Below are 24660 nucleotides of genomic sequence, written 5' to 3'. Positions count from 1 at the left end.
AAACACTTTCTTTTCTAAGGTTGAAGAATTTGCTTAACATAGTATATACGTTTATATTCTAGATAACACCTTTTGGTGAGAATTATCATATTAAGTCTATGCCCTGACCAGTAATGCTGAAGAAGCTGAACAGTTCCATGAAGACCTACAAGACCTTCTAGAACTAACACCCAAAAAAGATGTCCTTTTCATTATAGGGGACTGAAATGCAAAAATAGGAAGTCAAGAGATACCTGGAGTAACAAGTAAATTTGGCCTTGGAGTACAGAATGAAGCAGGGCAAAGGCTAATAGAGTTTTGCCAAGAGAATGCACTAGTCATAGCAAACACCCTTTTCCAACAACTCAAGAGAAGACACTACACATGGACATCACCAGATGGTCAATAAAAAAATCAGATTGATTATATTCTTTGCAGCCAAAGATGGAGAAGCTCTATACAGTCAGCCAAAACAAAACTGGGAGCTGACTGTAGCTCAGATCATGAATGCCTTATTGCCAAATTCAGACTTAAATTGAAGAAAGTAGGGAAAACCACTAGACCATTCAGGTATGACCTAAATCAAATCCCTTATGATTATACAGTGGAAGTGACAAATAGATTCAAGGAATTAGATCTGATAGACAGAGTGCCTGAAGAACTATGGACAGAGATTCGTGACATTGTACTGGAGGCAGTGATCATGACCACCCCCAAGAAAAAGAAATGCAAAAAGGTAAAATGGCTGTCTGAGCTGAGAAAAGAAGAGAAGCTAAAGGCAAAGGAGAAAAGGAAAGATATACCCATTTAAATGCAGAGTTCCAAAGCAAGGAATGTTAAGAAAGCCTTCCTCAAATGATCAATGCAAAGAAATAGAGGAAAACAATAGAAGGGGAAAGACTAAGGATCTCTTCAAGAAAATTAGAGATACAAAGGGAATATTTCATGCAAAATAGGCACAATAAAGGACAGAAATGGTATGGACCTAATAGAAGCACAAGATATTAAGAAGAGGTGATAAGAATACACAGAAGAACTATACCAAAAGATCTTCATGACCCAAATAACCATGATGGTGTGATCAGTCATCTAGAGCCAGACATCCTGAAATGTAAAGTCAAGTGGGCCTTAGGAAGCATCACTATGAAAAAAGCTAGTAGAGGTGGTGGAATTCCATTTGAGCCATTTCAAATCCTAAAAGATGATGCTGTAAAAGTGCTGCACTCAATATGCCAGTAGATTTGGAAAATTCAGCTATGGCCACAGGACTAGAAAAGGTCAGTTTTCATTCCAATCCCCCCCAAAAAACAATGCCAAAACATGTTCAAACTACTGCACAATTGCACTCACATCACCCACTAGTAAAGTAATGCTCAAAATTCTCCAAGCCAGGCTTCAACAGTATGTGAACGATGAACTTCCAGATGTTCAAGCTGGATTTTGAAAGGGGAGAGGAACCAGAGATCAAACTGCCAACAACCATTGGATCATCAAAAAAGCAAGAGAGTTTCAGAAAAACATCTACTTCTGCTTTATTGACTATGCCAAAGCCTTTGACTGTGTGGATCACAACAAACCATGAAAAATTCTGAAAGAAAGGGGAATAGCAGACCACCTGACCTGCCTCTTGAGAAATCTGTATGCAGGTCAAGAAGCAATAGTTAGAACTAGACATGGAGCTACAGACTGGTTCCAAATCAGGAAAGGAGTACATCAAGGCTGTATATTGTCACTCTGCTTATTTAACTTATATGCAGAGTACATCATGTGAAATGCTGGGCTAGATGAAGCACAAGCTGGAATCAAGATTGCTGGGAGAAATATCAATAACTTCAGATATGTAGATGATACCACCCTTATGGCAGAAAGTGAAGAACTAAAGAGCCTCTTGATGAAAGTGAAAGAGGAGAGTGAAAAAGCTGGCTTAAAATTCAACATTCAGAAAACTAAGATCATGGCATCTGGTCCCATAACTTCATGGGAAATAGATGGGGAAACAATGGAAACAGTGAGAGGCTGTTTCCTTGGGCTCCAAAATCCCTGCAAATGGTGACTGCAGTCATAAAATTAAAAGATGCTCACTCCTTGGAAGAAAAGCTATGACCAACCTAGACAGCATATTAAAAAGCAGAGACATTACTTTGCCAACAAAAGTCCATCTAGTTAAAACTATGGTTTTTCCAGTAGTCATGTACGGATGTGAGAGTTGAACTATAAAGAAAGCTGAGAGCCAAAGAATGGATGCTTTTGAACTGTGGTATTGGAGAAGACTCTTGACAGTCTCTTGGACTGCAAGGAGATCCAACCAGTTAATCCTAAAGGAAATTAGTCCTGAAAATTCATTGGAAGGACTGATGCTGAAGCTGAAACTCCAATACTTTGGCCACCTGATGCAAAGAACTGACTCACTGGAAAAGACCCTGAAGCTGGGAAAGATTGAAGGCTAGAGGAGAAGGGGATGACAGAAGATGAGATGGTTGGATGGCATCACCGACTTGATGGACGTGAGTTTGAGTAAGCTCCAAGAGTTGGTGATGAACAGGGAGGCCTGGAGTACTACAGTCCGTGGGGTCACAAAGAGTCGGACAGAACTGAGCAACTGAACTGAACTGATCATATTTGGTGAGCAGTTCTCAGTTAATATGAAATGGATTTATGGAATAGATAGTGCCTTTTTCCAACTAATATAGTATTTCAAAGTTTGAAATGCTGTCATAAAAAACCCCAAATAGAAACCGATTTGTAGTTAATCATTCACCTATGACTGCATGTCTAATGACATGGTCATTATTAAAGCAGTTAGCAGCAATAATAGCAAAAATAAACACCCAATTCCTATTCCCCACTGTATCCAAGGGGCTTTCTAGGTGGTACTAGTGGTAAAGAACCCTCCTGCTCTCAGACTTTCTCCCAAAAGTCTCTTTTAGATTCTCATCTCAAGCTGGAAATGGGAAGATCACTGCTAGAAGAGACTTTGGATCTCAATCCTTACTATTTAGACATTTTAGACATGGTATAAAAAGAGAACGATTGTATAATAATTCAGCACCCCCTAAATGCAGTACACTGTTCCAGATGTTGTAAAGAAAAGGATGCCCAGGCAGGTATGTTTGACTTTCTTTTATCTTATTTAATTTAAACTTTTTATTTTCTACTGGGGGTATAGGCAATTAACAATATTGCAATAGTATCAGATGAACTGTGAAGGAACTCAGCCATACATATACATGTATCCATTCTCCCCCAAACTCCTCTCCCATCTGCTGCTGCTGCTGCTAAATCGCTTCAGTTGTGTCGGACTCTGTGCGACCCCATAGACAGCAGCCCACCAGGCTCCCCCATCCCTGGGATTCTCCAGGCAACAGCACTAGAGCGGGTTGCCATTTCCTTCTCCAATGCTTGAAAGTGAAAAGTGAAAGGAAGCCGCTCAGTCGCGTCCAACTCTTCACGACCCCATGGACTGTAGCCTACCAGGCTCCTCCGTCCATGGGATTCTCCAGGTAAGAGTACTGGAGTGGGGTGCCATCGCCTTCTCCCATCTAGGCTGCCACATAACAGTGAGCAGAGTTCCATGTGCTATGCAGTAAGTCCTTGGTTATCCATTTTAAATACAGCAGTGTGTACATGTCCATCCCAAACTATTCCTTCCCCTCATCCTTGCCCCATCAACCATAAATTCGTTATCTCAGGCTGTGACTCTCTTGCTGTTTGGTAAGTTCATTTGTATCATTGCTTTGACTTCCCCTATCTATCCTCTACTCTTCCACCCTGTCCTCTGCCATGAGGCTCACCTGTACAGATTATATTCACCAGCTCCCAAACCTATGGCTTCTGATGGGGTCAGCCCATGGGAGCCCTGGCAGAAGATCCATCAGAAGGATAAGGGAGAAAGGAGAGTGACGGGGTATTTTCCCCTGGACCCCTGACTCGGCAGGTCCTTCTGGTGGTCTGCTTGGCTTGCCTGCAGCCCACAGCTCCTCCCCATGTGTGCCCCCACCTTCCAGTCCCCCCCTCAGCCCCATCTTTCCCTCTTCTTAGGGCCTGGGGTTGTGACAGTGCTGCTGTTGCTGGCCTTGGGCTCCTGCACTAGGCTCTGTACTTTCCCTATTCCCCACCCACACTCTTATAATGAGTCCCCTTGTAAATAAATCCTCTTTAACTCACCCTGAGTAAGCTGTCTGTTTCTATTTGGATGCTAACTAGTAAGTACAGAGATGTCAACTCAGGTCTCAGAAGTCTACAATTTAGTTGCATTTCCCAAGGCCGTTCAGAAGTAGTACACTGGGGATTCGAATTAAATTCTCCTGACTCTAAACTGGGGCTTCCCTCGTGGCAAAGAATCCACCTGCCAATGCAGGAGACTCAGGTTCTACCCCTGGATGGGGAAAATCCACTGGAAAATGGAACGGCTTCCCACTCCAGTATTCTTGCCTGGAGAATTCTATGCACAGAGGAGCCTGGCATGAGTTCATGGCATGAGCCATGCCAGAGTTCATGGCATCGCAAAAGAGTCAGACACTTAACAACTAAGCAAAAACAACTTTAAACTGAGAGATCATTTGAGTACTCAATATGGCCCATCGTGCCTCGTGTGTGTGTGTGTGTGTGTGTGTGTGTGTGTGTGTGTGTCCAACTCTGTGTGACGCCACGGGCTATAGCCTGCCAGGCTCCTCTGTCCATGGAATTTCCCAGGCAAGAATACTGGAGTGGGTTTCCATTTCTTGCTTCAGGGCATCCTCCCGACCCAGGGATGGAACCCGTGTTTCCTGCATTGCAGGCGGATTCTTTACCACTGAGTCACTGAGGAAGCCCATCATATGGCCCATAGACCACTTTAAACAAACACAACAAAAGGGCTGCTTTTTAAAAGCTTATCAAAGCAAGCTTTTTAAATCTACTGGTAGTAATTGATGAATTAGGAAAATTCATATAAAATATTTCTATTTCTGCTTGAGTATTTTTTACTCTGTGTGGGAGCAGATATGAAACTAATGTTTTTAGGCATGGCTTTTTTTTTTTTTTTTGTAGTCCCATTTCCCTTTCCCTTGCTTCACTGTCAACCTACTGGTCCTAGTGAGGTTCCAAGCCTCATCTTGATGTGTTTTCTCTTCCGGAGACGTATGTATCTGAGAGGAATCAAAAACCACCAACAGAAGGTTAACGAGGTGTTGGTAGTTATGGAGGAGCTGGAGAGAGGATTTGTTTGTTTACATGTTTGTTTGTTGCTTTTACCAGGGAAGAGAGCAGCAGAACTTCTGATAGTCTGGAGATTACACAGTGTTGGAAGGTTCCTATTTTGGGCAGCAGAGAGCCTGCCACAGTCTCCTGAGAGACTGTGGTTTTCAGAAGTCATTCCAGCGGTGTGCTACAGTGCTGACTGTGTTCTCACAAGCCTCTGCTCCCCGTCACCAGCATTTCCAGCTCTTTATTTCAGCTCAGCATACAGCGGCTCTGGCATTGTGGTCATCTTCCCCTTGAACATGCTTATCATTACTACAGGTCATAAAAGAGATCATAAAACACAATGGAAAATTCATATAGCCCAGAATGTCCAGGAACCACACCTGTTTTAGCTTAATAATATCAGTGAATCATAAAAGCCTTAACTCCAAAAGAACACAATGATAAAAAAAGGGGGGAAGGGGAAGGAAGAGGTTGCTCCAACTCAAACATCTGCTGAAGGCATTCTCTTGGATTTTTTCCCTGTTCGTGAATTAAGAAATGAGAATAAAATATACATTTACACAAATACAATTCCAGTTTTTTTTTAATTATTACTCTCAAATGTATGTTAATGACTGAAAACCAATTTAAGTGATAAAATGTCAGCGTGATTGGCCTGATATAGCAATCATCTGGTGTGATCCATAAAATTCTCTGTATTTTTGGAGATGGTTTTGCTAGGACTTTACCATGTATTGCCAGGTAGATCATCCTATCATTACAGGCTCTTGTCAAGAGCAAATTGACTACCATGGCATTATTTCAAAAGTATACAGTTACTTTAAAACATATATGTAAATGTTGGGTATAAGCAATGTTCAGTGTCCTAGTTACACAAATCTCTACAAATTTTGTTTGCCAGCATCATCTATAGCTCTTTCCTTTACTCTTGCCATCACCAGCAATAAATGGCTTCACCTAATGTAGAGAAATTATCAGGAAACTGGAAATGGTCCATGGGAAGTGCCTGGTAACAGACTATAATCTCAGCAATCCTGGAGTTGGATCTCCAATTTCATCTTTGATAGCATGCCTTGATGAGGTATTGATGAAGATGGAAAATGCCAGTTCCATAGCAAGTCTGACCAAAATCTTAATCTGAAAGTTCACAGTGGAGTGCCCTGGAAGCACCATCAGAACTGAAGAATGGGTGGTGGTGGTTTAGTTGCTAACCCATGTCCCTGTCCTACTCTTGCGACCCCATGAGGGGAAGCCCACCAGGCTGCTCTGTCCAAGGAATTTCCCGGGCAAGAATACCGGAGTGGGTTGCCATTTCCTTCTCCAGGGGATCTTCCTGACCTATTGATTAAACCCAGATCTCCTGAATTGCAGGCAGATTCTTTACTGACTGAGTCACCAGGGAACTGAAGAATAGTACTCGTTAATCGGCCTTCTTTAGTGGCAGATATGGGTGACTGAAAGTATGGCTATGTTGTTTGGGATAAGAGAAAGTGAATATTTTAGGCTGGAAGATACTTCAGACATTATCGAGTTATATGCCCTTATTTTATGGATAAAGTAAATGAACCTTAGAAAGCCTAAGACATAAGTGTGATTTCACCCAACCAGTTAGTAGCAGCACATTCTAAACCATATCCCAGGTCTTCTCTTCCCAAGTTCACATGTCTGGCAGTCATTTGTATAAAATTGCTACATAAGACAAAAGCAGATAAGTTGAACTGAAATATTTTTATTATTTGTTCAAAATGTCAAGCTATGTCATTGACTACATGCAAAATATTTCTTCACTAGTATACATCATGAATAAAATTCATCGAGTCTTAGTGTCAATAAAAAGGCAAAGTGGTAACTCTTCACTGGATTATTAAATGCATTTGGCAAATTTTGTCTTTGGTTTACAATAAGACAATTTGTGATAAGAAAGCTGCTGTTTAACTCTCTAAGCTTGAGGAAATAATACAAACATACAACATAAAGAAAATATTTTATAATGTATAGACCATATATGAAAAAGTAAGAGAGGAAACAAGGCAAAAAAGTATACCAAAAACTCTAGTTAGTAAAAATTGTGAACTATTCTATATGAAGTGTCAGATCAGATCAGATCAGTCCCTCAGTCGTGTCCAACTCTTTGCGACCCCATGAATCGCAGCATGCCAGGCCTCCCTGTGCATCACCAACTTCCGGAGTTCACTGAGACTCACGTCTATGGAGTCAGTGATGCCATCCAGCCATCTCATCCTCTGTCGTCCCCTTCTCCTCCTGCCCCCAATCCCTCCCAGCATCAGAGTCTTTTCCAATAAGTCAGCTCTTCCCATGAGGTGGCCTAAGTACTGGAGTTTCAGCTTTAGTATCATTCCTTCCAAAGAAATCCCAGAGCTGATCTCCTTCAGAATGGACTGGTTGGATCTCCTTGCAGTCCAAGGGACTCTCAAGAGTCTTCTCCAACACCACACTTCAAAACCATCAATTCTTCGGCACTCAGCCTTCTTCACAGCCCAACTCTGGCATCCATACATAACCACAGGAAAAACCATAGCCTTGACTAGACGAACCTTTGTTGGCAAAGTAATGTTTCTGCTTCTGAATATGCTGTCTAGGTTAGTCATAACTTTCCTTCCAAGGAGTAAGCATCTTTTAATTTCATGGCTGCAGTCACCATCTATAGTGATTTTGGGGCCCAGAAAAACAGTCTGACACTGTTTCCACTGTTTCCCCATCTATTTCCCATGAAGTGGTGGGACCAGATGCCATGATCTTCGTTTTCTGAATGTTGAGCTTTCAGCCAACTTTTTCACTCTCCTCTTTCACTTTCATCAAGAGGCTTTTGAGTTCCTCTTCACTTTCTGCCATAAAGGTGGTGTCGTCTGCATATCTGAGGTTATTGAGATTTCTCCCAGCAATCTTGATTCCAGCTTGTGCTTCTTCCAGTCCAGCGTTTCTCATGATGTACTCTGCATATAAGTTAAATAAACAGGGTGACAATATACAGCCTTGACGAACTCCTTTTCCTATTTGGAACTAGTCTGTTGTTCCATGTCCAGTTCTAACTGTTGCTTCCTGACCTGCATACACATTTCTCAAGAGGCAGATCAGGTGGTCTGGTATTCCCACCTCTTTCAGAATTTTCCACAGTTTATTGTGATCCACACAGTCAAAGGCTTTGGCATAGTCAATAAAGCAGAAATAGATGTTTTTCTGGAACTCTCTTGCTTTTTCCATGATCCAGCAGATGTTGGAAAATTGATCTCTGGTTCCTCTGCCTTTTCTAAAACCAGCTTGAACATCAGGAAGTTCACGGTTCACATATTGCTGAAGCCTGGCTTGGGGAATTTTGAGCATTACTTTACCAGCGTGTGAGATGAGTGCAACTGTGCAGTAGTTTGAGCATTCTTTGGAATTGCCTTTCTTTGGGATTGGAATGAAAACTGACCTTTCCTGTGGCCACTGCTGAGTTTTCCAAATTTGCTGGCATATTGAGTGCAGCACTTTCACAGCATCATCTTTCAGGATTTGGAATAGCTCAACTGGAATTCCATCACCTCCACTAGCTTTGTTCGTAGGGATGCTTTCTAAGGCCCACTTGACTTCACATTCTAGGACGTCTGGCTCTAGGTCAGTGATCACACAATCATGATTATCTGGGTTGTGAAGATCTTTTTTGTACAGTTCTTCTGTGTATTCTTGCCATCTCTTCTTAATATCTTCTGCTTCTGTTAGATCCATACCATTCCTGTCCTTTATCGAGCTCATCTTTGCATGAAATGTTCCTTTGGTATCTCTGATTTTCTTGAAGAGATCCCTAGTCTTTCCCATTCTGTTGTTTTCCTCTATTTCTTTGCATTGATCGCTGAAGAAGGCTTTCTTATCTCTTCTTGCTATTCTTTGGAACTCTGCATTCAGATGTTTATATCTTTCCTTTGCTCCTTTGCTTTTTGCTTCTCTTCTTTTCACACCTATTTGTAAGGCCTCCCCAGACAGCCATTTTGCTTTTTTGCATTTCTTTTCTATTGGAATGGTCTTGATCCCTGTCTCCTGTACAATGTCATGAACCTCATTCCATAGTTCATCAGGCACTCCATCTATCAGATCTAGGCCCTTAAATCTATTTCTCACTTCCACTGTATAATCATAAGGGATTTGATTTAGGTCATACCTGAATGGTCTAGTGGTTTTCCCTACTTTCTTCAATTTAAGTCTGAATTTGGCAATAAGGACTTCATGGTCTGAGCCACAGTCAGCTCCTGGTCTTGTTTTTGCTGACTGTATAGAGCTTCTCCATCTTTGGCTGCAAAGAATATAATCAATCTGATTTTGGTGTTGACCATCTGGTGATGTCCATGTGTAGAGTCTTCTCTTGTGTTGTTGGAAGAAGGTGTTTGTTATGACCAGTGCATTTTCTTGGCAAAACTCTATTAGTCTTTGCCCTGCTTCATTCCGTATTCCAGGCCAAATTTGCCTGTTACTCCAGGTGTTTCTTGACTTCCTACTTTTGCATTCCAGTCCCCTATAATGAAAAGGACATCCTTTTGGGTGTTAGTTCTAAAAGGTCTTGTAGGTCTTCATAGAACCATTCAACTTCAGCTTCTTCAGCGTTACTGGTTGGGGCATAGACTTGGATTACTGTGATGTTGAATGGTTTGCCTTGGAAATGAACAGAGATTATTCTGTCGTTTTTGAGATTGCATCCAAGTACTGCATTTCGGACTCTTTTGTTGACCATGATGGCCACTCCATTTCTTCTGAGGGATTCCTGCCCGAAGTAGTAGATATAATGGTCATCTGAGTTAAAGTCACCCATTCCAGTCCATTTCAATTAGCTGATTCCTAGAATGTCGACATTCACTCTTGCCATCTCTTGTTTGACCACTTCCAATTTGCCTTGATTCATGGACCTGACATTCCAGTTTCCTATGCAGTGTAAAGCTAATTAAAGATTATATGCAGTGTAAAGCTAATTAAAGATATGAAGTATAAAGCTAATTAAAGATTGGAAAGGATTTTTTAAAAAATCGTGGTTATTGAGTTCAATGTTTTAGGCTGTCTTTGAAAGGCAAATTTAAACTAATACCTCAATAAATAAAAGGATTTAAATGATCATTTTGCAAAAATTCACCAATATTATAATATGAAAGATTAAAAAATTTGTGCAAATTTAATGACAATAAATTTTTTAGGATGAATTTATTCCTACTGAAAAAGATGATGTGTGTTTGTGTGCTCAGCCATGTCCAACTCTTTGCAACCCTGTGGACTGTAGTCCACCAGGTGCCTCTGTCCATTGAATTTTCCAAGCAAGAATACTGGAGTGAGTTGCCATTTTTGACTACAAGGGATCTTCCCAGCCCAAGGATCAAACCTGCATCTCTTGTGTCCCCTGCATTGGCAGATGGATTCTTTACCACAGAGCTACCTGGGAAAGAAAAAGGCGACGTTATATTTTAATAGTAACTTACATTTAAGCCTATCAGGCATTTAATTAGTTTTATGAACAATGAACTTCAGCTGAATATGTTTATATCACAGACAATGTCATTCACTTTAGACATTGTCTCAGATTCATGCATCTAATCCCATCATTAAGAAATTAAATCAATAATACAAGGTAACCCTTGGTTTGCAGTTACTCAAATTCAAAAGAAAATATTTAATTTCCTTCTTAAATCTCCCAAGCTGTTTCAGTCTTCATTTGTAACAGAAAATAAATCCTTTAGCAGGTCTGCAATGCAAATGATAAACTATCATCACTCAGTCTGATTTGCACTGGAAATAATTACACAGCTTGGCATTAATTCATTTTAATCAATTTTTGAAACTGGAAGTTGAAACATCTTCCCACTAGGATTTTTGGAGTAGTTGTTACCCTGTAGTTCTTTGAGATGATTTGCAGAATATGCAGGCAAAGGCACCAAACACCATAGATGTTAACTATGGAATTAGAAATGATGGACAGACCAATATATTGGCATATCTATTCTAGTAGGTCTCTCTCTGTGGATGTAACAAGGATTTCTAGTGGCCGTATGTATACTCAGTTCACAAATCTAAACTAATTTTAATTTATCATAGAGCTATATTTTAATAGGTTTGAATTAAACCAAGGTGCAAATCATCACTATCTGTCCCTTGAGGGAAGGAGACAGTCTAACAATAAGCTGTAGCACTGAAGACTTCAGTCATTTTCCTGAGTGTCTACAAGGATTTTATCAAAGTTTTGCCTTGCATTTTATGTTTCATTTGAACTGCGTGACTATAGAAAGTATATATAAATGCTGAATTTATGGTATGCAGTGAATTGCCACGTTAGTGCTAAAAAACATTTTCAAGAGTTGTCTAATCCAAACTACACTTTAATTCCAAATGTAATGAATTATATTTTGATACCTACATTTCATGGTGATTGAAAAAAATTTTTTCAACACACTAAATTTAAACTTTTAAAGGCTTTAATTTACTCAACAATTTGGAAGTTTCCTGGCTTTGCTTAAGCTAAGTACTATTCTTTCCATTCATGACTACTGAGTATAACCTACTGAAAGTCTATTAAAATAAATATGATACAAAATAGATAGATCAGGTTATACAATTTAAAAACGTCATTCTAGTAACATTGGCTGAATGACAGCAAGATCATCTGACAAAAACTTACTAAGTTTATACAAGGCAGGAAGGATTAAGATTCAGTCTTTTTTAATAAAAAACATACTCTAATTTTCATTGTTTTTCAAAAAATATACAGTAAAATAAACATGGCTAACAGAGTGTTGTCAATTAGTGGTTATTTGCAACTAGCCTAAGTGAATAAATGCAAATGATTTGTAGTTAAAATACTAATTTTTTGCAAATGGATATTTCTGAAGCCTCTATATCCTTACTTAGGTGTAACATACTATATGTATTCTTTATTTGTATATGTGCTATCAATTTTTCTTTCATTCTTGTTATTGATTAAAAAAATAACTATATCTGACTTCCGCGGGGCGGGGCCAGTCCAGTGCTGACGTTGGCAGCGGATCCCGAAGCAGTTTGAGGCACGGGCTGCTGCACTGTCTCGTTGTTGCGTTGTGTTCGTTTCCTTCCTCTTACATTCCACGCTCCCGGCGGCGGCCAGAGCGGCAGCGCAGAAGAGATTAATTAAAAAAAAAAAAAAAACTGTATCTATATAAATATCAATATCTAACTATATATCTACCTATCTATCTCTCTATCAAGCTATCTTCTAGCAGTAAAGCTACTTGAAAAAAGCTCTTTATTCATATTGGCCAAAGTGAATTTGGTAAGTCTTTTATGGATAAATATTACGATGTGAACTAGAAGTCAGGCTTTGCCAAAATTATCACAATTGCCATTTTGAAATGATAGTTACTAAAACAAGAATACAATTATGCAGTTTAATTAGACTAGAAAATGTGAATTAACTGTAAAAAAACAAAAACTGAAATATAATGAGCAATTAAGATGCAAGTACTTTTTAGCATTTTAAAATAATAACTACAAAGCTGCATTTTCTGTTTAAATTTTCATTTCACTGACTGCCTGATTGTATCTTAGGCTTGTCGTATTGATTGCTGACCTTTTCCTGTCATTGGATGTTAAATACCATGTAATGAATGCCTCACAATATAATATGGCCTGAAGTGGATCAGTAAGTTGAATGTGACCATAAGAAATGGATCCAATTCTTGACTTAGCAGAGACTAATCTTATTTATAAGGTTCCTTTATTCCATTTCATTTTTTTCTAGTATATTCACTTACTAAACACTATTATTAATCAAATTAGTGGTGATTTTAGTATTTTATCATTGTTTCAATGTTTCATTAGTAAAAGGCAACAACATAATCTTATTGACTGTGAGGCTATTGTCTGGTCAATTCCTTTTTAAGCCTCAGGCTTTAGGACACACTAGTTTTTAGATCCTCTCTAAGACCGTCAACTTCACTTTCACGCATTAGAGAAGGAAATGGCAAACCACTCCAGTGTTCTTGCCTGGAGAATCCCAGAGATGGGGGAGCCTGGTGGGCTGCCGTCTATGGGGTCACACAGAGTCGGACACGACTGAAGCGACTTAGCAGCAGCAGCAGCAAGACCTTCTATAGAGGGTGCTATGATGTTGAGAAGAAAGAAATGCCCAAATCGTCTTAAGTCCTCTGTTATGTCAAATATCCCAAATTGAGAGATGATGAGCAAGTAAAGTAGGCATAGGAAATAATCCATTTTTGGTATATTTTACCTGTGATGTAATTATTATGAATGTTCCATGTATAATGATATTATATGTAGTTTAAGATCCAGTTAGTAAGACTGGAAAATAAATCAATATGGACACCGAATCATTATTTTAATTGAATGATACAATAGTTAGCATATTTAAAATTGAGAGATGTTTTCTTGTCCTCATGTACGTTGAGGCTCTCCTCCCTTTCACAGGGAAGGGACAACATTGTGTCCTTTATTTAGCTTACTATGGTTTATGTAATACACATGTGACTTTTAGACTTGTGGTTACAGAAAAGAACAATCTACAAAAAAGCAGTAAGGACTCCATCACGCTCAGGATCCAAAAAAAGAAAATCTAGATCTTATCGATCCATAATCAAGCCTCTTTGGTTTTTTTCACTTAGGGTGATGGAATCAGTCAATGATTAAATTGACAAATCAGTGAGTTAACTGTATAATCTTGTTCAAGACTGATCACGTTGGTTAATAAACATGTCAAACTTGAAAACACCGAAAAACTTGTTTTTGTTTTCTTTGCTGTTTTCTTTCATTTTAGTTTTTGGTTTGAGGACCATGCAAGAGTAGTCAGTTTCCCAACATATGGCAGTGATTGTTTTCACAATTCCTTTCTCAGACTTAACTGCATATTAGAATAACCTGAAAAACTTTAAAAACTGCTAATATCTGAGTCCCACGTTCAGAAACTCTGATGTAATTTGGATGGCAGCCTGGTTACTGGGTTGCGTACTATCTCCCCCAGGTGATTATAATGGGCAGCAGATTTGGCATCCACAGGTATATATAAATATGATATTCTTCTTACAACTCACTGCTGGGTTGTCATCCAACTTTTTCAAGCATCTTATTTACCAACTAGATGGTCTCCCTCTCTCTTTCTTCTTACTGTAGATTTTTCTATCAAAACTTGAATGTGCCTTATATTTTTAAAAACTAATGATTCTGATGTGCTTCTTCTGTAGTTTGTGTGCTTATTCTGTACCATTTTATACATGTTCAAGGCAAAGACAATAACATTTAGCCGTGTTTATTTTTGTTAAAAGAAACTCATTGAAGGTCTAGTCACCTTCTGATTGCACAGATTAAATCGGAAACTGTTACCTATTTCATCTTTACAAAGCATCTTATTGATTTTTAAAGATCTGTACTATTGACAAAGTTCATGATGAAACATATATGTAACAAGGAGACTAAAATATTTATTTTACATATCTACAGTATGTATTGTCATACTTCTAGATCAACCACAAATTATACAGGAAAATATTTAGGTACATGAAAAAACTTCGAAACATAAAAAATTAACATTTTGAAAACAATCACTTGTGAAAGCTCATTAAATAATAACATTGACAAATAAATAGTTAATCAGCTTTACTTATTAGCTGCTGCCATGCATTTCTGGCATTCCATTCCAAGCAAGGGTCAGCATGCAGGGTATAATTTCATACTATGAGACTGTAAAAAGCTACAGGGCTTATTTTTGAAGTGAAATGTCACAAGCTCTTTCACTCTTTCAAAAGGAGATCACTCTTGGCAGCTAAACTGTTCCCATGAAGATTACCAAAAAAACACCCTTCTGAACTGTTAACCTGAAGATTCATGGCAACAACTCTTTAAAAAAATTTTCAATTTCAAAGAAGTTTTGTTGGGTGTGGGGTGGAGAGGATGGTTTGGGAAATGAAGGGTTACTGAGAAGCTCTTTTCCATGTTAAAAAGATTCAATGATGGGTATAGTATCACCCGTCTTTCAAGAACCATGGGGAATTAATACTACAGGATGCGTGGAATTTAAAGGCAAATCGCATCCATGGATGCTCATACATCTTGAAAAACTTGAAAAATCTATCTCCCAAGAAGCTCCTGATACTCAGGACAGCTGGCTGAGTTTGATCAAAGCAGAAAGCGTATATTTTCAAGTAAGAAAATAGCAGTGGCAGGCTCGAGTCGTCCAAGCAATCAAATCTGTAAAGTAGATGGTTCCTAGTCAGTCCAGTTTGGAGGTCTGGATTCTAACTCATGCTGTGCTTGCTGGGTTTGCCAGCTCTCTTGCGCTCTCGCTGATGCTGGGCTGGCTTGGCAGGCGACAGGCTCTCGAAGTTGTGACTGGACTCGTTGTGCTGCCGCGTGTACCTCTTGCACTTGCAGGCGGTGACCACGGTTATTTTGTAGGTGCGCGTGCTGCCGTCCTGGCACTGCAGCTGAATTCTCTGGGTACGCGTTTTGTCATTGACACACCTCCACTCCTGGGAGCTCCTCCGGCTCCAGTACTTTGTTCCGTAGCCCCCTCCGATCCAGTTAGGCAGCACAGGCAGGGGCAAGCACTCGCCAGCACACACCAGCTCTTTCAGAGGGCTGATGCTGGTGCACTGGCCGTCTGAGATGTATTTGGTGGAACGCAGTTCTCGGCAGCCTACTTGAACTCGAGCTGCAGGAAGCAGGAAAAAAAAAAAAAAATATATATATATATATATATATATATATATATGCATGAGAGGCACAGGCAAACACTCAAAAAGAAAAGTAATCTGCATTGGCAAAAAATAATGTCCAAATGATAGCAAATTCGCCAATAGGAAGTGAACTCTTATTTTGTTCTCACAATGCAAAAATCCACCTGGATGGTTATAGAGAAAGCTTGCATGAAAATTATCAGTTATGGGATAAAGTAAACTGAGCCTGATTTGTTTTTTCATGTGTAACATTAGCTAATTGCTTACTGGAGTATTTGAAAATCCCATTTTCTTAGTTTTACTCCCCTGATAAGTATTAAGCAGTTCTAAGTTTTATGTATGAATATTCATTCTTTAATGAGCTAACAGGCAGTATATGTTCATGTTCTTCACTCACAGGTCTATTAGTTAATGTCTACAAGTGCTTTTAATTAGGTTTTTCAAAAAAATCTGAAAAAATGTGGAAAGAATTTGAATATTGTGTACAATGAAATCCATAATATTTTGTTTCAATTATAAAATTCAGCTGCAGAGAATCATATATACATATGTGTACAATGTCTGACATTTTTGCATCTCAAACTTAATAACTACACTTTAAACATAAATTCCCAAACTATCTTTTAAAAACACAAATATTAAAATGCTTGAAATGCAAAATGTCACTACAACTCAACATTTAAGGAATATAAAAGCTCCTAAATCAGGAACGTATGGTTGCCATAACAACTTGGCTACATTTCCATGAATTTTATGGCAGAAAAATGCCTAACATGTTTGATTTACAACTGCAAAAGGAACCACAGGGTTTGTTTCCTGAATATTGGTCATGGCAAACTTTGTTTAGTCATTTGAATTTGATAAGTATGTTCTCTAATAGATTGTTTCTTGTTCCATGCCTTAGGTAATTAAAGCAAAAATTAGTCTTAAATATTTGGGTTTTCTTTTCCATTGCTTTGTTATCTCAAATTGAGGAGAATTGTCTGTAATAAGCTTGGGGAAAAAATCCAGCCTTGTTAACCAGAAATACATATATATATATACACACACACATATATATATATATATATATATATTTCAAAGTACAGACTGCTGAGATTAAAAAAAATAAAGATTATAAGGGACATTGAAGTGGTCTCACATAAGATATTGAAAGCTAATATGAAGTAGATATTGAATTAGGAGTGTTACTTTAGCACTGTGCCCCTAGAACTTATGAGGTAAAAGATATAGTCTAAAGGGATGTGATAGTTGTGGAAAAATGTAATTATATGTTTATACATATAATTATACGTACACATCTGTACGGATATGGAGTGTGAGATTGAAATTAAAGTGTAACCTAGCTGGCCAGTCAGCATACTCTGCCTGTCTAATTCTGACTCCAGCTCACCTTCCTGCAGCTGCCTTAAGAATGCACCTGGAAACAGCCGAGAGGATTTTGACCTGCCTAGCTTTTTGTTCCTGTGTATATAGAAATTTGGCATTTTTGCAGTGACAGTTCATTGACAATGAATACCCACCGCCTTGCTTGGTAATCTTAAATAATCAGATAGTTCTTGTATATGTAAAAGCAAACATCTTCATGTAACTTAAAAAACACCGTGCTTTTCTTAGAAAGACATAAACAGTCATATTTGCTTTGGTTTTTCAAAGGTTGAAACTCTTTTCAGCGCTTGAATGGAGTTGAAGGGAAGATTTCTTGTGAACTCTTTCTCTGTTTCTCTCTTAAAGTCCAATTACTAGCATGTGAAAGGAGTGAAGCAAAAGTTAGGAAAAGACATTTGAATCCCTCCAACTAGTGGTCAACAAGTATGTCGATTAAGCAAACAGAAAGGAAGAAAAATAGTTTTTATACAAAGTATTATTGTATTGTCATTATTTTAAATCTCCAAACTCATAAAAGTTTCCCTGGTCTTTCACAGAAATCTACAATAACCTACATTTTGATCCGGTGAATAAGAAGTTATTTCAGAAAAATATGATTCTCCAATGTTTAGTTTCATCCCTCTTTCTCAAAGACCATCTCCAAACTTCACTTATTTCACTAGATATTTTTTAGAAATTGGTGTGAGCCTTTTTTTCCCCGTCAGAAAGCTTCTTCCCCCCCACCTTGTGATTTCCCATGTGTGCTTTGGTTATTTACCTTTATACACTCTATCAGAACTGCACAGGTTTTGAAATAAACAGAACACAACCTGAATTTAAGCTATCTAGAACAACACTTCATGAAAAAAAAAAAAATCTCATTCTGCATTTCAAAGAAGCAACACTTTAATTCCTGGAAACATTTTCTCTTGGAATGTTGGAAAACCAAAGCCTGTGCCTACATTATCAAATCACTGTTTTAGTTATGTTAACTTTGTAGGGAAGAATGCCAGTCTACACATGCAGCGGATTGCTCCCAGATTGTTTAGCAAAACATGTATGGTTCAGGTTAGTTAGCAATGAAATAATTCGACAGGAATGTGAGTTAATGCCACCAAATAAGAACACCAAATTCATGCAAGTAAAACACACTTACTGTTCCGATCCAGTCCAGCGTTACTGAAATGCCTGCCTCCATTTCTGGCTTGATTCATTGTGCTGTTGCTGCTGGGGTGTGCTGGAACAGGTTTAACCACATGTGAATAAAGGATTTCTGTGGCATCATTTTTAAAAGCCAAACAGCTTTTCATTAGGATGCATGCAAGGGGAATGAGAGAGAAATGAATGGCAGGAGGAAGCATGGTGAGTGGAGGATTTGCTTGGCTGGAGAGCTGGTTAATTCCTTTCCCTCTGCTTCTGCACTGTAACTGTGAAATTCCTCCTCAAGGTTCCCTTTATATATCCACTGAGGTTTGGCGTTCATTCAGGTGTAAAGTTGTGTAGCGCTACAGAGTGAAAACACGGAGAAGGGGTGGGATCCCTACATGACCCTGCGAAAGAATTTTACCAATGGAAGAGAAGACTACAGAAAAGGAGGAGCCTGGTATCCAAATTGCCTGAAATTTCAGAGTTGGACTTCATCAGTTGTCTGAGAGCTGAAGCAGCCAGGCGCATTCTATAGCAACTACAGCCCCTCTCACTCTCTCTCTTCTCTCTCTCTGCCATTTCCTTTCCTAAATCTAGTTCACATTCGGGTTTCATTTAAATGAAAATACACTGCTGTTCATTTGAAGACATTTGCATTCCCACAGTTGTTTTGTATTTGTAGTAGGGAGGGGCCTCACCCCAGATAATAGGAGGAATTCAGGAGTTTAAATATTGTAGGGCACGAATGAAGCACCTAATTAGTTAAACATTTCTCGTTTGTCAAGATACAAACCACCTTTTTTTCTTTTTTTTTTCTGAAAGTATAAGGCACAGAGCTAAAAATCTGCCCCCTGGACACACTTAAATAATGCAGCTTTGATCTGCATGAACTGCTGCGCTCCTAGGTAAATTATTGCCAGGGGTTCTGTGTGGAGAGTAATGAGCATAGCTCTGTCTGCATTAAAGTAACTAATATCCATTTGCATCTTAAAAATATGACCCAAGCATTACCGTTCATAGCATCATTTTACATGAAAGCCATTTCTGACTGATTATTTTGCAAATTCAAGTTAATTTTTGCAAGGTTTTTCATGGGCTGCAGAACACGTATTTTACCTCCATTTACTAAACATTCTGTTCATGACTTCCTTTGGCTCTGCTGCTCACATAAGAAACAAGGTAGTCTTCTGTTTATCCACACATGACACAGATGTTCCATTGACTACCAGGGATCTCTAAGGGCTTCCCAGGTGGTGCTCATGGTAAAGAACCCGCCTGCCAATGCAGGAGACATAAGAGACACAGATGCGATCCCTAGGTTGGGAAGATCCCCTGAAGGAGAGCATGGCAATCTACTCCGTATTCTTGCCTGAAGAATCCCATGGACTGAGGATCCTGGTGGGCTAACAGTCCACAGGGTCGCAAAGAAACAACTTAGCATGAACACACACAAGGATCTCTAGCCTTAAAACAGTAATGAAATTCCAACCGATTGGTGGGATATCTTGATTGGAATCAAAATTCTGAAACTGTTGTCAATTTTAATTCTATTTTTGCCGTTTGTGTGGCTATTAAACTGACCCTGTAGCATGGATATATCTCACCTCTTTATAAACTTTGACCTATTGTTACTGCTCTTTGGAGCTTCCTAGGTGGCTCAATGGTAAAGAATCCACCTGCCAAAGCAAGAGATGCGGGTTTGATCCCTGGGTTAGGAAAATCCCCTGGAAGAGGAATAGGCAATGCGCTCCAGCAAGCTTGCCTGGAAAATTCCGTGGACAGAGGAACCTGGTGGGCTACAGCCCATGTCACAAAGAGTCAGACACAACTGAGTGACTGAGCACACATATACAGCTGCTATTCCTATCTATCTGCCCGTCACCTGGGCTTTTCCACAGTGGCACTGTGGGCATTTTGGAATAGACACTTATTTGTTACGGGATGCTGTCTTGGGAGTTTAGCAGCATACCTAGTTTCTACCCACTAGATGCCAGTAGCACCCCCAGTTATAATCAAAAATATGTCCAGATGTTGCCAAATGTCCCCTGTGAGCTAAAAAATCACCCCAGTTCAGAACTACTTTTTATCTATCTCACTGTTCAAAGAAAGTACACTTAAGAACAAAACATTAATGATTTAGTAGTGCTAAGAAATTACTGTATCTTTTAGAAGAAAAATGATACTGTGGTTTTATGTAAAAACAACCGCTTCTCTTTTAGAATTAAATACTGAAATATCCTTAGATGAAATCACATGATGCCTGGAACAAAACTTCAAAAACAACATAGGAAGTGCGTTTGGATGGTGCTTGATTTGATGGTTGCTGAGGCTGGATATTCCTTTTTGTTTACTTTTGTGTATGTTTGAAATTCTACATAATCAAAAAATGTTTTAAACCTGAATTCAAAAATCTCAATGTACACGTACTGCCAATCACATCTCTATCTTAAGACTATATGTAGTCATTTATTCTAACATTCTTCCTGGAAAATTATGTATGTGCACATAGAGATTATAGATCAGACATCCTTCTAAAATAGTAACTATGAAAAACTTTTTTTTTTTATGCTTTACAATATTTTCTGTTTGTTTTTTATTGGGGTACAGTTGCTTTACAATGTTAAAATAGTAACTATGAAAAACTTTTTTTTTCTGCTTTACAATATTTTTTGTTTGTTTTTTATTGGGGTACAGTTGCTTTACAGTTACTGCTGCAGGGTGAAGTGAATCAACTATATGTATACATATATCATCTCTTTTTTGGATTTCCTTCCCATTTAGATCACCACAGAGCATTAAGTAGAGTTCCCTGTGCTATACAGGAGGTTCTCATTGGTTATCTATTTTATACATATTAATGTATATATGTCAATCCCCATCTCCCAATTCATCCCACCATTTTTACCCGCTTAGTATCCATATGTTTGTGTCTCTATTTCTGCCTTGAAGACAGGTTCATCTGTACCATTTTTCTAGATTTCACATTATGCACTAATATATGATATTTGTTTTTCTCTTTTTGACTTATTCTTTCTGTATGACAGTCTCTAGTTACACCCACATCTCTACAAATGACCCAATTTCATTCGTTTTTATGGCTGCTAATATTCCATTGTGTATATGCACCACACTAAAGAGTGTCTTATCCTGCTTATCAGGGGACTTCATGTTCATGAAGTACATTAATATTAACTGTTGACTGGTAGACCCAATGCCTAAAGGAAGTAACACGGCCAAAATAGCTAATTTCTTTCCCTATACTATTTTTTATGCCTGGTGTGTGTGTTAGTCACTCAGTCATGTCCACCTCTTTGCTACCCCATGGATTATATAGCTCACCAGGCTCCTCTGTCCATGGAATTCTCCAGGCAAGAATACTGGAGTGGGTTGCCATTCCCTTCTCCAGGGGATCTTTCTGACCCAAGGATCAAACCCAGGTCTCTTACATTACAGGCAGATTCTTTACCATCTGAACCGCCAGGGAAGCCCCACTCAACAGCCTCTTTTTTTTTCCCAGTTGCCTAGAGGTGCCGTGCTGTGCCAAGCTGTTTCGCTTGTCTGACTCTTTGTGACCCCATGGACTGTTAGCCCACCAGGCTCCTCGGTCCGTGAGATTCTCCAGGCAAGAAGACTGGAGTGGTTTGCTATGCATTCCTCCAGGGGATCTTTCTGACCCAAGGATCAAACCTGTGTCTCCTGTAGCTCCTACATGGCTGGTGGATTCTTTACCTTTGAGCCACTGGGGAAGCCTGTTTTTTTATGCCTGGAGGAGGATATTACTATTATTATTGTTGTTCTTATTATTTTGGCTACACTGCATACTTGTGGGATCTTAGTTCCCCAAGTAGGGATTGAACCCAGGCCTAGCATGGAGTCCCAACCACTGGAGGAGGAGGGGATCATTAAATTTTCAGTTTAATTGTTAGATTGTTAATCAACTTGCTCAGACTAACTCCTAAATGTTAAATATGCTCTGTCCCTAGTATTCTGTATGTGCAGCCTTAGGATATTATGTCTGGCAGAAGCGAAATTAGGAATGAAGACAATGTGGTTGTTATACATGGACAGGAAATTCAACATTCAGATGTGACTTCTGTGACTGGGTTACCAAAACACTGTGACTCTCAGTTTTGCTTGCCTGCTCTAGCTGTCTCACTCGTTTCTATGAACATCAGCTTCCATAATGTAAGCTTTCCTATGTAGAAGCCCCAGTGGCACGAAACAGGTGTCTCTTACCAGTAAGGAATAGAAGCCCTCAGCTGAACAACCCATGAGGACTTGAATTTTATCAACGACCACAAGTGTGAATTTGAAAGCAAATATCCCCACAGCCAATTCTTTACATGAGACTGCAGCCCTGACTTAACACCCTGAAATGATAAATGTTTTAACTAAGTTTTACACAGCTGTAAATAATTTACACAATATTATCTGCTTTAAAATGAAGATATAATCATTAAGCCATTCATTTTGTGAAAAATGCTAGAGTTTTGAAAGATCAGATATGGAATCATTCAATATGGTGACTGAGTAACTTTCATTCTTTGGGCAAGCTTTGACATTTGAAAGATCAGATATGGAATCATTCAATATGGTGACTGAGTAACTTTCATTCTTTGGGCAAGCTTTGACATTTATTTCCCAGTCCTCAGCTGACTCATCAGTATGATGCCATTATTAATAATCAAATAACATCAGAATTAGAGTTCCCTGGTGGCTCAGACAGTAAAGCGTCTGCCTACAATGTAGGAGACCTGGGTTCAATACCTGAGTCGGGAAGATCTTCTGGAGAAGGAAATGGCAACCCACTCCAGTATTCTTGTCTGGAAAATCCCATGGACAGAGGAACCTAGAAGGCTACAGTCCATGGGGTCTCAAAGAGTCAGACATGACTGAGTGACTTCACTTCACTAATATCAGAATTACTACTGTTGGTCTGATATGCAAAAGCTTGAAAGTAACTTTAATACTCAATTGTTACTCCTGGCACTAAGAAAACCTGAATTTGAATCTTATTTCTGCCATTATAATCTGTGTGAACTTGGATGTATTTCCTAAAACTCTTTAAAGTCAGTTCCTTCCACTGTAAAACATGACCAAATTTACCTACCTCACAGAGAAATAAGAAAATGTGAAAGTGTCTAGCACAAAATCTGAAATGTAGGGAAAAAAATAGTCTTTAAAAATGAGTCTAAGACTATTGTTTCTCATTAGAATCTTTTTTATATATAATTTTGTTTCTTTCTTTATTTTTGGCTCTACTGGACCTTCATTGCTACATGGCTTTTTCTCTAGTCGTGGCAAGCAGGGGCTACTCCCCAGGTGAGGTGCATGGGCTTCTCATTGTGGTGGCTTCTCTTGTTGCAGAGTATGGGCTCCAGGCCCGCAGACTTCAGCAGTTGCAGCCCATGGGCTCAGTAGTTGTGGCATACAGGCTCAGTTCCTACAAGGCATGTGGGATCTTCCTGGACCAGGGGTCAAACCCGTGTCTCCTGCACTGGCAGGAGGATTCTTTACCACTGAGCCACCAGGAAAGCTCTCCTTACAATCTTTGAATTTAAAAATGACCTTGAAAAAAAATAAAAAATTCTCAAAAAAGTGCAATTACTGTATTTAAGGTGTGGAACGAAGAGCTACAAGAAATGATCAAATATTAAATATTTTCTTGATTAGGAAAATAATTAGCCTGACTGTTTTTTATCTTTGAAAGGAGAAAAATCAGAATAAGTATAAGCAAAACATATTTACTGAATGCAACAATGAAGTATATCTGGTCCTCTGTGGACTTTAATTATTTTCAGAGAGTTCCAGTTAATAAGATAGACCTTGTACATTGGAAAGGTAACCATCATTAGTTTAGAAGAAAATTAAAACTACTTACAGAATCTTCAAAATTCTTAACAATAGGATGGGCTAACATCTTGGATTTATTTCATATCAACACTTGAAACCAGTGTTTATCATGGATGCTATAGTCCAGGGACTGTAGAGTCGAATGAGGCATGGAGCCTATGCTCTTCACTTTCCTGAAAGTTTCTATTTAGAATTCCACTAAAGGAACTCCCTTAACCTGATCGTTCTGTACTATTTTATACCTTCCTCACCACCTTTCTTAGTTGTCTCTTTATTTTTATTTTGCTTAAATGCTTTTGGTTTAATAAGTAGAGCAAATATTATTTTTCTTACAAGCTGCTTCAACAGAGATAATATTAATTTAGATAGTGCTGATTATAATCCAGTGTGCGTGCTAAGTCACTTCAGTCATGTCCAACTCTTTGTGACCCATGGACTG

The 24660-nt window shown here is 38.8% G+C and overlaps 1 protein-coding gene across 1 annotated transcript; it reads right to left on the bottom strand.

Moving 5' to 3' along the window:
- Positions 1–14412: 14412 nt before the first annotated feature.
- Positions 14413–18799, bottom strand: SOSTDC1 (sclerostin domain containing 1). Its single transcript, XM_027540012.1, has 2 exons — positions 18379–18799; positions 14413–15829 (listed from the first exon to the last, which is right to left on the bottom strand). The coding sequence occupies exons 1-2, from the start codon at positions 18581–18583 to the stop codon at positions 15414–15416; spliced, it is 621 nt and encodes a 206-aa protein (XP_027395813.1). The 5' UTR covers positions 18584–18799; the 3' UTR covers positions 14413–15413.
- Positions 18800–24660: the final 5861 nt, after the last annotated feature.

The sequence above is a fragment of the Bos indicus x Bos taurus genome, chromosome 4 (assembly GCF_003369695.1).
Source record: "Bos indicus x Bos taurus breed Angus x Brahman F1 hybrid chromosome 4, Bos_hybrid_MaternalHap_v2.0, whole genome shotgun sequence".
Lineage (NCBI taxonomy): Eukaryota > Metazoa > Chordata > Mammalia > Artiodactyla > Bovidae > Bos > Bos indicus x Bos taurus.
The sequence above is the reverse complement of the archived record's forward strand: the minus strand, read 5'-3'. Positions and strand labels throughout refer to the sequence as shown.